Source organism: Typha latifolia, chromosome 15 (assembly GCF_019914945.1).
Source record: "Typha latifolia isolate L0001 chromosome 15, TyphaL0001v2, whole genome shotgun sequence".
Taxonomy (NCBI): Eukaryota; Viridiplantae; Streptophyta; class Magnoliopsida; order Poales; family Typhaceae; genus Typha; species Typha latifolia.
The window spans coordinates 387,155-402,264 of NC_133100.1; the positions used below are offsets into that span (position 1 = coordinate 387,155).

Below are 15,110 nucleotides of genomic sequence, written 5' to 3' on the forward strand. Positions count from 1 at the left end.
TTAATTTACTATAACCTTAATAATAAAAATACTAAACTAATCAGCATTTTATCTCTAAAAAGAGTGGTAATCAGTTCAATGTTTATGTCTTGTCCTAGAATGTTGGTGGTTCAGCGTTTTATGTATATAAATCCTTTTATCTTAATTTTTTAGTAGTTAATAAAAAAAATTATCTAACGATAAAAACGCTGAACTGATTAGTGTTTTTAAAAATGCTGGTTTCTTTAGCATTTTTGTGAGAGCTACGTTAAATTAAATTACATTTAGTAATAAGTTTGTGAGGAAATTTATTTCGGTATAAAGTTAAAAAAAGAGTTCTAATTTGGTCAAAAACTCAACAAAAAAAAAAAAAGCTAAAATAGGGGAAAAAATTTCTTTTTTGTATAAGCCAGAAAGAACTTATATATTAAACTTGGTGTTTGCTGTTTGGAACGCGATAGCGGATCAAAGTGACGCTGTTCTGGTGGTCGGAGTAATGGGGCGGGTGGTGGCAATTAATAAGAATGTCAGGGGCATTAAAAGCGACTGACACGTGTCCGTGAGCAGCCCTTCGTTACAGTGTCGTCGCGTGCGTTGACTTCCTTCCTCTCCCGGCTCCCGGCAAAGGAATCCCTTTTTCTGTCCGGATGCTTCCCAAGATAACCCTCAATTTTCCTACAAAACTACGAGACTGCCCTTCTCTCCATTAAGGTAAAATTTAAATTAAACGCTTTCTTCTTCTTCTTCTTCTTCTTCTTCTTCTTAATTACGATCAATTATTACTCACTCTATCTTGTATACAATAGGGCTTTTATGGTTCGAACCCTCTATATCCTGTTATTTTTTTTTTCTTAAAAAAAATCTGTCTTTTATAAAAAAATTATTCAAAAAAAACCCTGAGTTAACTCAAACTTATATTAACTTAAAAGAATAGAATTGTTCCATTTTATTTAAAATAATATTTTAAAATTTTCATAATTATCATCACCATCTTCTTCTATAGAACCTAGAAAGAGTCTCGAATAAAAATAAAAAGAGTAACTTTAAAATTTTAAAATATTAATTTAAATAAAATATAATATCTCTGTTTTATTAGGCTAATATGAGTTTAACTCAACTCCGGGATATTTTTTGAACCATAAAAGTCCCATTATGTAGAAGTTTTTTTTAACATATTTTCCTATATTATAATATCATTTACTCGAAACTCATTAATTAAGACCACCAAAACTTTGAACCATGACTATAAATAATAATAATAAGAGCTTTGGAAAATATATATAATTCTCTAGAGCGCCTACTTTGAAACCTTTCTTTTGACATTTTGGTGGTTGATAGATATATGGTAGCTAACATTTCTCCTTTTATATTACAAGAAGCTCCTCTCTTAGCCTCTTGACCTCCTTCCCTTTGGAAGGTAGTGTGAATGTGAACTACTTAATATAAGCATATCTAAGTAACTTATCCTCATTATAATGTGAACAGACATTGACACACATATGGCCATCATTCCCAAGGAATTTTTATAGAAAATAGTCATTTTGCAACTACAAAATATATTTTCTTTTGTTGATAAACAGAGTAAGTATATTACACATAGTCTAAAACATCTAATAGAATAAACTTCATCTAAGTAGAAAGTAAAACCCTGCTCCTGTCTTAGTGGGGCTAATATATTAGCAGCTTGGTTAACCTCCCTCAAAATTTAATTTTGATTAGGATAAGAGAGAGTCAGACTAGAAAAGTGTTTTCCAATCACTTCTTTTTAGCTTTTCTCATTGTAGAAGTCTTTCTTCCAGTATTATCTACAAGGTTTCATGACTCCAATGTGCTCCATTACTGGTAGCAGACCCCTTGCAGGATGGCTACATGAATTCTTTGCTTGTGATATGTTATCTAGCAGTGACTTATTTCATTAAGGAGAAAATTTTATTGCATCATTAGGACTTGCTGTTGATCAAATAGTTTGTCTCTTTCATTAGGTCATAAAGTGATGGTGTCCTAATGATATCACAAGTTGCAGAGAAGTGTAATTCTCAGTCTCTCAATTTATAAGGAAGTGAATATCTCAACTACCTAAATCTCTTTCCAATCTCTTCGGAGAGCAACCGGGACAGCCAACTACGATAATTTTTTATTTATTTAATTAATGTAGACTTCTGAACTAAGAAAAATATTTAGATAGACTCTTCAACTAAAAAATATATATGCGGCAAAGAATAGTGTATGAGATAAATTGTGATAATTTAGAGGGGCTAAGTGTAATTAATTAATCAAGCTCAGGTGGGTTGTATGAACATGCTGCAATGTGTAAACTTGGCTGCTTGTTATCCAAAGTACACGTGATGGAGGAAATTCCTGCTATAAGAAGTGTAGACGATCCTCTGCCTCATTTGCCTCCTGCCACCATTCTGGCTTCTGATACGACCACAGTGTCAATTCTGCAATTTGTTCTGAAAGTCGTGTCCTCTTTCTTCTCCCTTCCAAACTGCATGCCTCGACTAATTGGAGCACGAAGAAGCGAAAGCTACAATTAAATCGACATCATCTCTCGCTCTCTCGCTCAGACCTCCTACGAGCATGGGCTGCTTCCTCAGCACAAAGCGCCGTCGTGGAGGCGCCGCCGCCACCGCTGCCTCCGCCGCAGTCAAGGCCGATGCCGATAGCCGGTCAACCCCCGAACACCGGAGGCCGAGCCCGGTTTCGATCCCGCCCTCTCCAACCGAGCAGTCGGCCTGGCCGGCGTGGCTCGTCGCCGTGGCCGGCGACGCCCTGGCCGGATGGGTCCCCCGCCGCGCCGACTCCTTCCAGAAGATCTCCAAGGTCTTTCCCCTTAAAAATGGTAGAAATCCTTATGTAAATTCGAAAAAATCCGTCCAAAATTTGATCTTGTTGGTTGTTCACTTGGGTTGTTAGATTGGGTCGGGGACGTACAGCAACGTGTACAAGGTGAGGGAGGTGGGGAGTGGGAGGGTAGTGGCGATGAAGAAGGTGCGGTTCGAGGCGGGCGAGAAGGAGAGCGTCGCGTTCATGGCGAGGGAGATATCGGTGCTCCGGCGAGTCGGGTCCCACCCCAACGTCGTCCGCCTCGAGGGCATTGCCACGTCACGCGTCTCCCACGCCCTCTACCTCGTCTTCGAGTACATGGAGCACGACCTCGCCGGCCTCGCCGCCGCCCCTGGCGTCCGCTTCTCCGAGCCCCAGGTGATTCCCACCTCCTCCCCCTATCCCCCCCTCCACTCTTCCTTAGCCCCGCACGAGTTTCAAAACATCGAGTTCTCTTGCTCAACTATTCGCCGCTTCGATCCCGACAGAATTTTTGTGCTTTTTTAATATTTTAATTTTATTTTTTTAAACTTCGTCTCCTCTAGAGCTGTTCGAGATCGCATCTTTGGCTGTTTACAAGGAGAAAGATCGTATCTTGGATTACATTTTACCCCATCCATTGTACAAATCTCTCTCTCTCTCTCTCTCTCTCTCTCTCTCTCTCTCTCTCTTTTTTTTGGAATTTCTTCAAAGGCCTCCTCTTTAGGCTCTCTCGAGTCTTTTAACTCTGCGTCCTTTCTCCTTATCCCCAGTTAGGCTCCAAAGACCTCATCTTGGAATAACTTTTATCTCTCCCCAGTTCAGGTACAGCAAAAGCTTTGGCCTTCCCCAAAAAAGTTCCCTCCTTTTTAGCTCCATTCGAGTTCTCTTTTTCTTCGTCTTCTTCTTCTTCTTTTTCGTTTTTTTACTACACTTTACAGAGCTTGATCTCATAAAATTGTTGTACTCTGAGACAGGTGAAATGCTACATGAAGCAACTCCTCTCTGGTCTGGAGCACTGCCATGGCCGAGGAGTCTTGCACCGTGACATAAAGGGCTCAAATTTGCTCCTCGACAACGAGGGTGTGCTCAAAATAGCTGATTTTGGACTAGCTTCTACTTTTGATCCTAAGCACAAGCAGCCCATGACCAGCAGAGTTGTCACCTTGTGGTATCGTGCTCCGGAGCTCCTCCTCGGGGCCACCCATTACGGCGTTGGCATTGATCTCTGGAGCGCCGGTTGTATCCTGGCGGAGTTGCTCTCCGGGAAGCCCATCTTCCCGGGCAAGACCGAGGTACAGTAGAGTTCGCAGCCACGGCCATGGCTTGGCTCACTCGTTTGTGTTGCTAATCCTTCTGCTCTGCTGTGCTATTCTAGGTTGAACAATTGCATAGAATCTTCAAGTTATGTGGATCTCCTTCAGAGAATTATTGGAAGAAATCAAAGTTGCCGCATGCAACTATTGTTAAGCCGCAGCAACCGTATAAGCGATGTATTGCGGAGACCTTCAAAGACTTCCCGCCGTCGGCACTGTCTCTTGTCGAGAAGCTCCTAGCTATTGACCCTGCTGAGCGAGGAACAGCCACTGATGCTCTTAACAGTGAAGTTAGTACTCCATATTTGATAGTAGTCAGGAATTTCGAATACTAGCTAATGTTGTAGTAATCTTATGTATTTGTTTTGGATGCAGTTCTTCACAACAAAGCCTTATGCCTGTGAGCCGTTGAGCTTACCGAAGTATCCTCCGAGCAAAGAGATGGATGCGAGATTGAGGGAAGAGAAGTTAAGAAGGTCAGAAATACATAATTGCCTCTTGGTAGATATCAATGCAGAAGCTTCAATGTGGTCACTAATTTTGAATCTTCTTGATCTGCAGACAGAAAAGGGTTGAGAGGAATGGAGATGGCGAAGCTACGAGGAGGTCACATGTCCATAATCGGCGAAGCAGAGCAGTTCCAGCTCCAGAGGCAAATGCTGAGTTGCAAGTTAACTTGAATGTATGTCCTCACTGTCTCTATGTTTCAGCTCTTTTCCGCTCCCAATTTAGCTATCTGAGATTAAGAAAAAATGGTGATGCTTATATACATTGGGTAGAACTAATTTATGAAGAAAAAGTATTTCGGTTCGCAATTAATTGCATGTAGTGAGGTGTGATAAGCGAGAGAAAGGTTTGCCTCACTTAGCCAATTGATGATCATCTGTTAAAAGAAACTATCTTTCAGTAGATTGCTCCAATGTAAGCTACGGCAACCAAATGTACTTAATATGTAGCAGTAAAATGTAACTTTTGAAGGGAAAAACAAACCTCCAAAACTGTCACAAATTAACACTTGGTGTGCTAAATGGTGATACAATATGTAACTCAATCTTCGTAAAGAGTAAATTTGGTCAATGGATCATAAAAAGAGTGCATTAGTATTCAGCAAAAATGGTGGGATTATCGACATTCCTGTGACTGAACGAATTTTATATGAGAGCAAGAATGGTAACAAAATGGAACATAATTTAAGCAAAACATCGTAGCTAGCTTACTGAACTCTGATGGTTCTTTCTACTTCTATGTTCTTCTAATTTCCAGAGACAGAGGTTCATGGCTCGAGTAAATCCCGTGAGCAAAAGCGAGAAGTTCCCACCGCCGCACCAAGATGGATCAGTAGGATTTCCATTGCAGGATCCATACAAGGGACCAATGTCTTTCATCGCAGCTAATGCATCTTTCACTTCCTCAATCTTCGAAATGAACAAAGAATCCCACAATCACAGGGGCACTGACCGACGAAAGAGTTTGAGTAAAGATAAGCCTCAGATAGCTGCTTCTAATAATTTGATGAAAGGACTCAAACCTTCTTCCATTGGACTGCTTATGGAACTCAGAAGAACTACCAAGATCCATAGGAGCAAGGGAAAAGAAGAACTAGAAGTGTTTGGTGGAGGGCAAATAAAGATTTCTGAGAGTTAGATATGTTCTTTTACTTTTCAATATTGTACAGGTAGGCTTTTGTACTCTCTTTTAGTACACAATTAAGATGGTGATATTGGCAATGGATTTGTCTTAGATGATTGGATAAGAGGACGGTCATTAAATAAAGTGTGATGCTCTGCATTATCTTCTTTGAATCACTTTGTCATGCTGATGCTGATGGATAACTCCCCCCCCCCCAAATTATTCCTATGTTTAGTGTTTGATTAAAAGAAAAAGGATAAAGTGTAACACGATTACAGAGGATATTATCCTACCAAATCTTAAATGTGGGAATTATCAGTAATGTACTTGTAGCAACATGGTATTTTGGTCCGACAAGGGACTTATACCCGAATAAGATCCCTTATCCGGATTGCGTCCTGTTCCTCTCCTCGTGGGAGAAATCTTGGGTACGTGGAATAGCATCTCAACAAAAATGGAGGCTAAAATAGTAATGGCAACGGCTTAGGTCTTCTAGCAATGGCGCTACCCAATCCCAAGACTTAATTCGAGAGAAGAGGGAAGAGAGAAGAGTTCTTATTCCGTTCTCTGGATCATTGGTTTCAGGTGAGTGCAATCGCCTCTTTTTCAATCCTCTTAGGCGAATAATTCTGGTGATCTCTGCGTGCTCTAATCGTCGAAAAGAGTTTAGGATTTGGGGATTTGTTGTGGGAGAACAATCTATATCATGTCACCGCTGCTCTTCTGATTGGAATTGATCACGTAGAGGTTGGTTATTTGATCCCTCTGTAGATGGCATATCATTTCATTTGTCAATGCTGATTCTTTTCACCATATTTGAATCTTTTGTCAACGGAAGTAGAACATGACTTAGATGAGTAGGAAATGCACTTGAAACTTCCTTCGTATTAGTCGATCTCAGAATCCTTTGTTTCTTGTTCAAGATATCATTTAGGATTGTGTTAACCTGTTAATTGCCTACTAATTTTGAGGGCAGTATATGAGCCGATTGCAAAGATCAGGCTTTCACAATACTTATTCGGAGAATATCAGTAAATTAATCTGGATTCCGGGGGATTCAGTGCTATAGTAAATTGAAGGGCTGTTGTTAAATTTATTGAATTATTTTATTAGGTTATAGAGAAGCATTTGCTTGTTGTTTCACCCTGGATGCATCTTTGCAGCTCAGCGGTGTGATCTTCTTGAAATTAAAATGTGGTCTCATTTTAACTGATGCTTCTCAGACTATGTGAAAACAAACTAAAAGGTGATCAATCACCAGTGACATTATATGTCTTTTGGTAACTTAGTATGCATAGATACCATGAGAATTGAGAACTAACTCTTTTAAGACTACATTTGAAGGTTATTGTGTTAATGGGTGATGTTACTTCAAAAACTTGAATAATATATCATATATTGTGCTCATTTCAGTTGTTTCTAATGCTTCCCAGGGATGCAGAAACTTTAGGTACAAATTCCCTTTCTACAAATGTGTGAGAAGCCCTTGAATATGCATTGATAAAGACTACTACTAAAAGCTCAGAAGTTATTTCAATGCTGGAGTCATCTCTCTCTCCTGCAGCAGATACTGTACAACTGAGAAGTTCATCATCAAAGGAAGAAAGCAATCCTGAAAACCAAGAAATTAGTGACGATGAGGATGATGATCGGAATCATAAACACCGTAGGAGGGAGGTTGAGCCTCATTCCTTTGACAACAATGTCATCAAACAACCTCTAATAAGGTCTAACTGCAAGAGAAACAGGCCTTTTGAGAATGGGAAACTCCTATCAGGAACTGATTCTCAGGGTGAAATCCTGGAGGATTACTCTCCAAAGTTTGAGAAGCGACGTCCTGGCTTGATGCCTCTTCGAGCTTCTTCGGAGTTAGGTGGATGGAATAGAGTAAACCAAGCATATCGTTCTAATCCTGGTCCTTCTCTCACTGTTTCTGCATCCCCAGCTCATCCTGTGGGACGAGGTAGGGGACAAAATATGTTCCCTTGGAGTCAGCATGATTCAGGATTTAACCTGCTTGACACAATCGATTTTGCATCAAAGATGGCTTCACAAGGACTATCTACACATCCTAGCTTGTTTGTGCAGACAGGCCTACCAAGTGTTTCTACACAAAATAGTTCTTGGGGTGCATATGGGTTTGTTTCTGGAATGACCAACAGAATATTGGATCCACTTCACTCACTTGGTTTTCATGGGGCTCTTCAACCTACTATTAACCCTCTAATGAATCTTACCATGGCCCATCAACATTGTAGAGACTTTGAGGAGCGTGGATTTTGCTTGAGAGGTGATATGTGCCCAATGGAGCATGGTGTAAATAGAATCGTTGTCGAAGATGTGCAGGTCTGTTTCTTTTCAAAATTCCGTCTGTTGTTACTATGAGCTCATGCCATGTCCATGCCAATTTTTATATTCTTACATTATATTATGCAAGTTCTGGGAGCATCTATCCAAACTGTAGGTTATTGTATCAAAGATACATCATGTTCATTTTTAGCTTTATGTGATAACTGACATGATCCTGTCTTATGTATTATTTTTGTATATATGAACCATTATATACTCAAATTAAAATACAAGAATTACTTGTCCCTCAATAGTTTATTATATTGTGATGATATCATCTGGCCCTTGCTTACTCAAGTACAAACTTCAGATGCAAGTCCTCCTAGATATATGTGGCTGCAAGAATCTATCATTCACATACCATTTGCCATTTTAATGAAAGATTGACAAGGCGTTGCATTTTGTTTTCCTATTTCACAATTAGTATCTTCTTTGACATTTTGCAGAGCCTATCTCAATTCAATTTTCCCAGCTCAGTTCCCAATTCACATGCACTGGGTTTTCAAGCTGAGGCAGATCCACCTATTGTCAGTGCTTCATCTGGTCTCCTAACAAACAGAAAAGCTCTACCTGAAAAAGATATCGAGTCCGGAGTGACAATTGATGGATTAAAACTGAGTGGAGATCTGTCTACTACAGCTGTAGCTGAAGCAGATGTGTATGATCCTGATCAGCCTCTATGGAACAATGAGCATCCTGAAACATCACCTACTGGCTTAAAACTGACTTCACCTAGTAATATCAACGAACTGGTAGGGGATGCTAATTCTTCTGTTCGTCAGGATCTCAGGTTATGCGATGACATTGAAAGTGAATGCCAGAGTGGTAGAGTTGCAGTCAATGTGGTTCTAGAATCTACAGATTCATCTATTTGGGGGCAGACTACATCTGGGAGTAAGTCAGAAGCAGAGATTTTTAATACAAGAAGTTGTCCTAGAAACAAAATGAAGGTAGAAGGCATGGAGGCAACACCTGTTACAATTCAAGGAAAATCTGCTGCAATGAGGGAGATGACCCTGATGTCCACAGATGAACCTCATTCAAGACTGCATGCAGACTTGGGACAATATTGTGCTAGTAGGACATCTCAAAAAGCTTCTCGTAGCCTATATGTCAATGGTATACCTAAAAAAAACAACCGAAAAATTGCTCTTCTGTCGCATTTTCAGAAGTTTGGCGAAGTAATTGACATTTATATTCCACTGAACAGTGAAAAAGCATTTGTTCAATTCTCCAAAAGGGAGGAGGCTGAAGCTGCCCTTAAAGCACCTGATGCTGTAATGGGTAACCGTTTTATAAGGCTATGGTGGGCAGACCGAGATAGGATTTCTGATGATGGAGAAAGTAGGGTCCACTCTAAGTTGCCGCAATTGGCAAATATTGTGGGGCACTCTATCCCACATCAGCCATTTGTCTCTGACAGAGAAAAAAGAAATCTACAATCTGCAGGTCCAAAGTCAAGAAATGCATGTGATGTTGAAACATCAGTGCCTGCTGTTAATCCTCCTAAAACTTTAGCAGCAAATGGTCAAAAAGCAGCTCCTCCTGTACAAAAGAAATTGGAGAGTTTGGAGCTTCTTGAAGAACTTCGTAAAAGGCAGGAACTTTTAGCCCAGAAAAGGGATGAGTTCCGACGACAATTAGATAAGTTTGAGAAACAGGTAATTTCCTCTTCTTCTTTTTCAAGTCCTTTTGATATACTATAGAGTATAGACTGTTAATGATATCAGTCGTTTCTCAAGAGCAAGACTTTCTACTGATGCTAAAAGTATTGACTCAGTGTGTACCTTTTTAATAGGAATAGTTGTCCTCTCATTGTTGTTTCCTTTTGTTTTTGACTTTTTTAAGTTCGTTAAAAATATTGTTTTCCAAATTATGGGGACAAGGTAATCAACAATGATAGTAACTTCAAGGTTCAAGATCAACGTGTATGTTTCCTAATCAATTGGGCTTATATTACAGGCAACTTCAGTCAAAAAGGGAGAAACTACTGGAAAAGGGCGTAAAATGGATATGCCTACTGAAACTGTGAAAGCTGCAGCACCAGAGGCCATAAATTGTAGTGCACAAGGTATACAGCAAGAAGATGGAAGTATACTGGAAAGGAGAAATGCTGGTGATACTCTTGTTTCGCCCAATTCAAAGGCTAATTTAACAAGAGTGCAACAATCACCAAGGACTACAAGACAGACTAATTGCCTGCCATCATCACAGAATAGATTTAAGCTGGACAACCATCCCACTTCATTCAGAATTTTGCCGCCTCTACCTGCTGAAATTGCAGATGTAACTCTCTCTCTCTCTCTCTCACACACACACACACACACACACACACACACACACACACACAAGAGACCTATCGACTTCTACTGAATTCTATAATATGTGAAGTATTGGATACATATCAATTTTAACCTTTGTATCTAAATGGAAATAAAAAGCCTTTTTATTTAAGCAGTGGTTTCCATATTGTTTAATTTCTTCTTACTTATTTGCCACTGAACTGAGAGCCTTTTGATAGGAAGCTTTGCTCCTTTTTAATCATGGATACATATTCTCTGTACTAGTTGTGCTGATTATGACAGGTTAATTTCGGAATGTTTTTTTTTTTTACAGTTGACGTCCATCTTATGTTCTCCACAGGTTGCTGTCATGAAGGATCATTTTTCATCATTTGGTGATCTCACATCTGTTGCACTTGAGAATAGTGAAACCCTCATTGAAGGTGCAAGCTTGAAGTCTTCTCAATGTTGTTCTGCTTGTGTTACGTTTTCAACACGTCAATCTGCTGAAAGAGCATATGCCGCTGGTAAATGTTTGCAAGGCCACAATTTGCAGTTCATGTGGCTTATAGAAACTGCCATCTCCAAGGATAACACTGGGGTCCGAAAGACTTCTATTCCCATGGGGACTTCTAATGTTGAGATCCAAGCTGAGCAGGTGACAGATGGGTCATCCTCATCAAATATAGGGAAGTCAGCATGCAGTGCCATCTCAAATTCAACTGCCAGTAGAAATGATGAGTCAATGCTAAATGCGAAGAGCGTCATCTATGCTTCTATTACTTTCCCAAAGGATATAATAGCGGCTTCTAGTTCCAGTCCACCTCTGTCATTGTGTAAGGAACGTTTTGCTGATTGTGATGTTCTGGAAGATGGAAAATAACATGAATGCTGGTTTTACACACTGAGGTATGCTCTAAGTGACTTACATCTTAACTATTTAGGCATAATAAATGATGTATTATTTTGTTCCAGATGAATACTGTGTACGTCTGTGTGACATTTTAGTTAGCACATTTCTTTTTAGATCAATTGTACAAAAGAAAGCTAAATATGCGCTTAATCAAACCTAAGTCCCAAATAGGAATTATTACTTCAAAATCTAGTAAGATTACATTTGATTCTTGGTAAAGAAACAAACTTGGATTTTAAATTCTTTTTAAGTTGGATGATACTAAACTGATTTCCCCCCAAAAAATAGTCATACTTGAATGAGGAGCTCAACTTTGTTCCTAATAGAGTTGGTCAAGAACAGTTCTGTTCCAAATAGGTTTTAGCGTGATTCTTATCATTTGGCTCAAAATCAAATTTTACTGAAGAATGAAGAAACCTTGATGTGCTGTATCTATTGTACTTCTGCCAAGATGGCAGCTTACTTGCTAGGTTAGAAATCCACCTTGTTCTAGTTAATTAGAATTAGCTACATGAGTGTTAGTATTGGTGGGAAGGCTTATATGGATTTGGATTGCATCCATATAAAGCTCAATTAGAATTACCAGCCAAGTTATTAAGATAAATGTGGTGTAATTTTTGACCTCCCTACGATTCATCCTATGAGGAAGTCCATGTAGGTTTTTCCTGCACCTTGCATGCACATGTAGGAACATATGCTTGGATGCATTTTCAGGTAATAGCATAATTGCAAACTTGTAATATTACCTAATTTGAGAACTTCAAATTTATTGATTGTTATTCTTGATGCACTGTAATTTGCTTTCTTCACTTCTCTTCCCTCCCATAATATGGATGGAGGGAGGCGGAGCTGACTGAACTTTTACAGGAAAAAAAGAAAAAGAATCAGAGATCCTAAACATAATATTTTGCCAGATATCTGCGTCTCTCAAAATACACAGATATATTCAAATGAAATTTTTGCTTTTATTGCTATTGTCTTCTTTTACTTTGCTGTCCTAACTCTTAAAATATTGAAATGAGGTATTTCTTAATTTCTTTGTCAAGGTTTAATTGATGTCAAGCTTCATGTTGTTTTCCAAAGGCCTTTATATTTGAAGAAAACTTATTACCGTTTGAGACAGAATTATTTTTATATTAAAAGATTCTGTCATTAGACTCATTACTAACATTTGTTTTAGTCCATATTCTTCCTTCCTCAAGAAAGTAACTGGCCAAAATTCTCCACTGTTGGCAAATTCCTATCTTTAACTGGTAGACTTTTCTGCAGAATTTATCATATGGTAGCTGGAAACCTTACTTTTCACTTTCAGTTGTTTCCTCGTTTACTCGTGAGTTATTGTAATATCGAGAAAGTGTAACACCATCTGTTTCTTGGACTCATGTTGCTATGTATTACTTGTTCTTGCAGGCCGTCGTTTGTCCTTAATTTCGTGTTAATGAGGCTTCACAACTTCGGCATACGTAATACCCCTTGCTGCTATGGCACATATTGAGTTTATCATTTCCTGGGCTGGGAAGAAGGAAGACTTTCTACCAATATTTGCAGTACTTTAAAAAGTTATGCTGCCGAGAAAATCTGACTACAAAATAGGAACAAGATAACTTGACAACTGTAAATTGCTCACCTTCCACACATCATGGACTGTTCTCTGTATTCTGGTTTAGAGATAGATATAATTTCTTTTGATTACTTGTACATTTCCCACTAGACATTGGAAGTTTTACCTTAAAACATACATCAAATTCTTTTTTAATAGCTTTCTTGGCATGTAGTTGAATGCCAAATGTTCAGAATTATTTGTAACTGCCTATTTTTGTTTAGCTAATGAGCAGGTTATATTGTGCTGAATCTCTTACTCTGTTATGTATCTACTGGTGTAATAGAATAAGCACAGGACAATTTTTACTGTTTCACATTTATGTTGAAAATCAAACATTTATTCTGCATTGCAACATAGATTTTCTTTCTGTAATTTTGTGAAAAGTATAAGGCAAAATGAGGGGGAGAGAAGTTGTGGAATGGTTGGAAGCTATTAGAGATTTTTCAGACAAGCAGAAAACATAATGGGGGATCATACAGAGTGAAAAAAAAAACTCAAAAGAGGAGGGAAAAAGAGCAGTGGTGGAAAATGAATTCTGACATACTGTTTAAACAATCTGAGAGATCTGAAGTTAATTCTAAATTTTATCTGCTTATAAAATTCTATAGTTTTACTTGTGACATTTTATCTGCTTATAAAATTCTATTGTTTTCATCACATTAGATAGTTTAATTGTAGCATTTTATCTGCTTATAAATATCTATTTTTTTTCATCATCATATTTAACCAAAACGCACAACGAATTCAATTGTAGATAATTGAATAAATTTTTTGGTGCATTTAAAATAATATCGATTGAATTTCAGATGATAAAAATATTAAAGAGTATATATCTATTCAATATATTTGTCATATGAAATCTCATCAGTATTACTTAGATGTGTTAGAAAGCTTATTTATATGATTCTTAGATTCGACCTCTTCAAACTAATTAAATATGATAATAAAAAATAATAGTTTCAATTTAGATATAATTATAAAGAGGTAAAATAATACAAATAAAACTATAGAAAATTAAATAAATTTAAGCATAATCATACGGTGACAAAAATACAAAGTCCCATTAATTGGAAATAAGTTTAAATCCACGTGATAGATTTACAAACTTTCCAACTCTATCCTAACTCCTAAGCTCCATTACTTGGCCAAGAAGTAAGGAGTAAAGTATCAGGATTGCATCCGTACTAAACTTTCACTGAGCAAACCACAATCAACACCGAAAGTAGTGCAGCAAAGAATCAAAGATAGCAAAGCTAAAAAGAGAAAAAAGAAGGAATAAAGAAACAGCACAGAAGAAAGGAGAGATGACAATAATGACATAATAGGAAGGAGTAGAGGAAAAGAGAGAGAGAGAGAGGAGAGGGGCATAGTTAGTGGATGGATGTGATTCGTTTTCTTTTAAAATTCAGGTATTGGGAATTAGAGGGTGAAATTTATTACTTTGGGGAAGCCCAATATCACTCCAAAGGTCCCAGATGGGGTACTCGAATAGTTTTTGTTTTCTTTTTAAAAAGAAAAGGTAGTACTCGAATAAAATTATTTTGTATTTCATAATTTTATTTATATTAATTTACTTGGTTTTAATTACTGAAATTATTATTTTTATTAACTAAATTTAACTTACTTTTGTTTTTTGTTCTTGTCCCTTCAAAACTACAACCCAAATAATTAAAAATTTAAAAGAAAAATTTACATATAACACCCTGTCTTTTTAACTAAATTGTAGTTTACACTGTATATTTTTACTATTTACAAATCGAGTTTTATAATTTTAACCAAAATATATGCAAAAAATATTCGGTTGTTAGATTAGTTAGTTAAACCTAATCAAATTTCTGAGCTAAGTTAACTAAATTTAAAAAAATTATAAAAATACTCTCAACTAAGTCATACTAAAGTTATTTTAGTTATTTTAAAAATAAAATAGTGTTAGTTCAAATTTAATTCGAAACCTAAGTATTTCCTGCAAGTATTTATTCAATCAGAGGTTCGATTTATAAAAAATAAAAATATAAGGTATAAACTATAATAATATTATATATTAGGGTGTCATATACAAATTTTTCTGTTTAAAAAAGATTAAAATACCCTTGATATTACCCACATTTAAGGGTGAAAACGGGTCCGATAAACTCCGACCCGACACGCTATCCGACCCGGCTCGGATCAGATTCGGATAAAAAATTTCTATCCGATTCGAATTCGGATTCGGATACTGATAGAATTTTTGAAAA

The 15,110-nt window shown here is 37.6% G+C and overlaps 2 protein-coding genes and 1 long non-coding RNA gene across 5 annotated transcripts; 2 read left to right on the forward strand and 1 right to left on the reverse strand.

Annotated features, from left to right (window-relative positions):
* The first annotated feature begins 2,217 nt into the window (after positions 1–2,217).
* LOC140801712 (probable serine/threonine-protein kinase At1g54610) lies at positions 2,218–5,902 on the forward strand. The gene is made up of 7 exons (XM_073156959.1): positions 2,218–2,802; positions 2,896–3,183; positions 3,762–4,079; positions 4,163–4,390; positions 4,476–4,576; positions 4,662–4,782; positions 5,364–5,902. Exons 1-7 carry the CDS (start codon positions 2,560–2,562, stop codon positions 5,742–5,744), a joined length of 1,680 nt encoding a protein of 559 aa, XP_073013060.1. The 5' UTR covers positions 2,218–2,559; the 3' UTR covers positions 5,745–5,902.
* LOC140801714 (uncharacterized) lies at positions 3,376–5,459 on the reverse strand. The gene is made up of 2 exons (XR_012111504.1): positions 5,318–5,459; positions 3,376–4,836 (listed from the first exon to the last, which is right to left on the reverse strand). It is a non-coding gene; the product is annotated as an uncharacterized lncRNA (long non-coding RNA).
* Positions 5,903–6,088: 186 nt separating the features above from the next.
* On the forward strand, positions 6,089–13,124 carry LOC140801711 (zinc finger CCCH domain-containing protein 27-like). 3 transcript variants are annotated; one of them, XM_073156957.1, is made up of 7 exons: positions 6,089–6,314; positions 6,393–6,476; positions 7,163–8,075; positions 8,525–9,739; positions 10,041–10,364; positions 10,722–11,269; positions 12,684–13,124. In XM_073156957.1, the coding sequence occupies exons 3-6, from the start codon at positions 7,266–7,268 to the stop codon at positions 11,241–11,243; spliced, it is 2,871 nt and encodes a 956-aa protein (XP_073013058.1). In that variant the 5' UTR covers positions 6,089–6,314; positions 6,393–6,476; positions 7,163–7,265; the 3' UTR covers positions 11,244–11,269; positions 12,684–13,124. The 3 variants fall into 3 exon arrangements, with proteins under 3 accessions (XP_073013058.1, XP_073013056.1, XP_073013057.1); XM_073156955.1 differs by having other exon boundaries at positions 6,400–6,476; XM_073156956.1 differs by lacking the exon at positions 6,393–6,476.
* Positions 13,125–15,110: the final 1,986 nt, after the last annotated feature.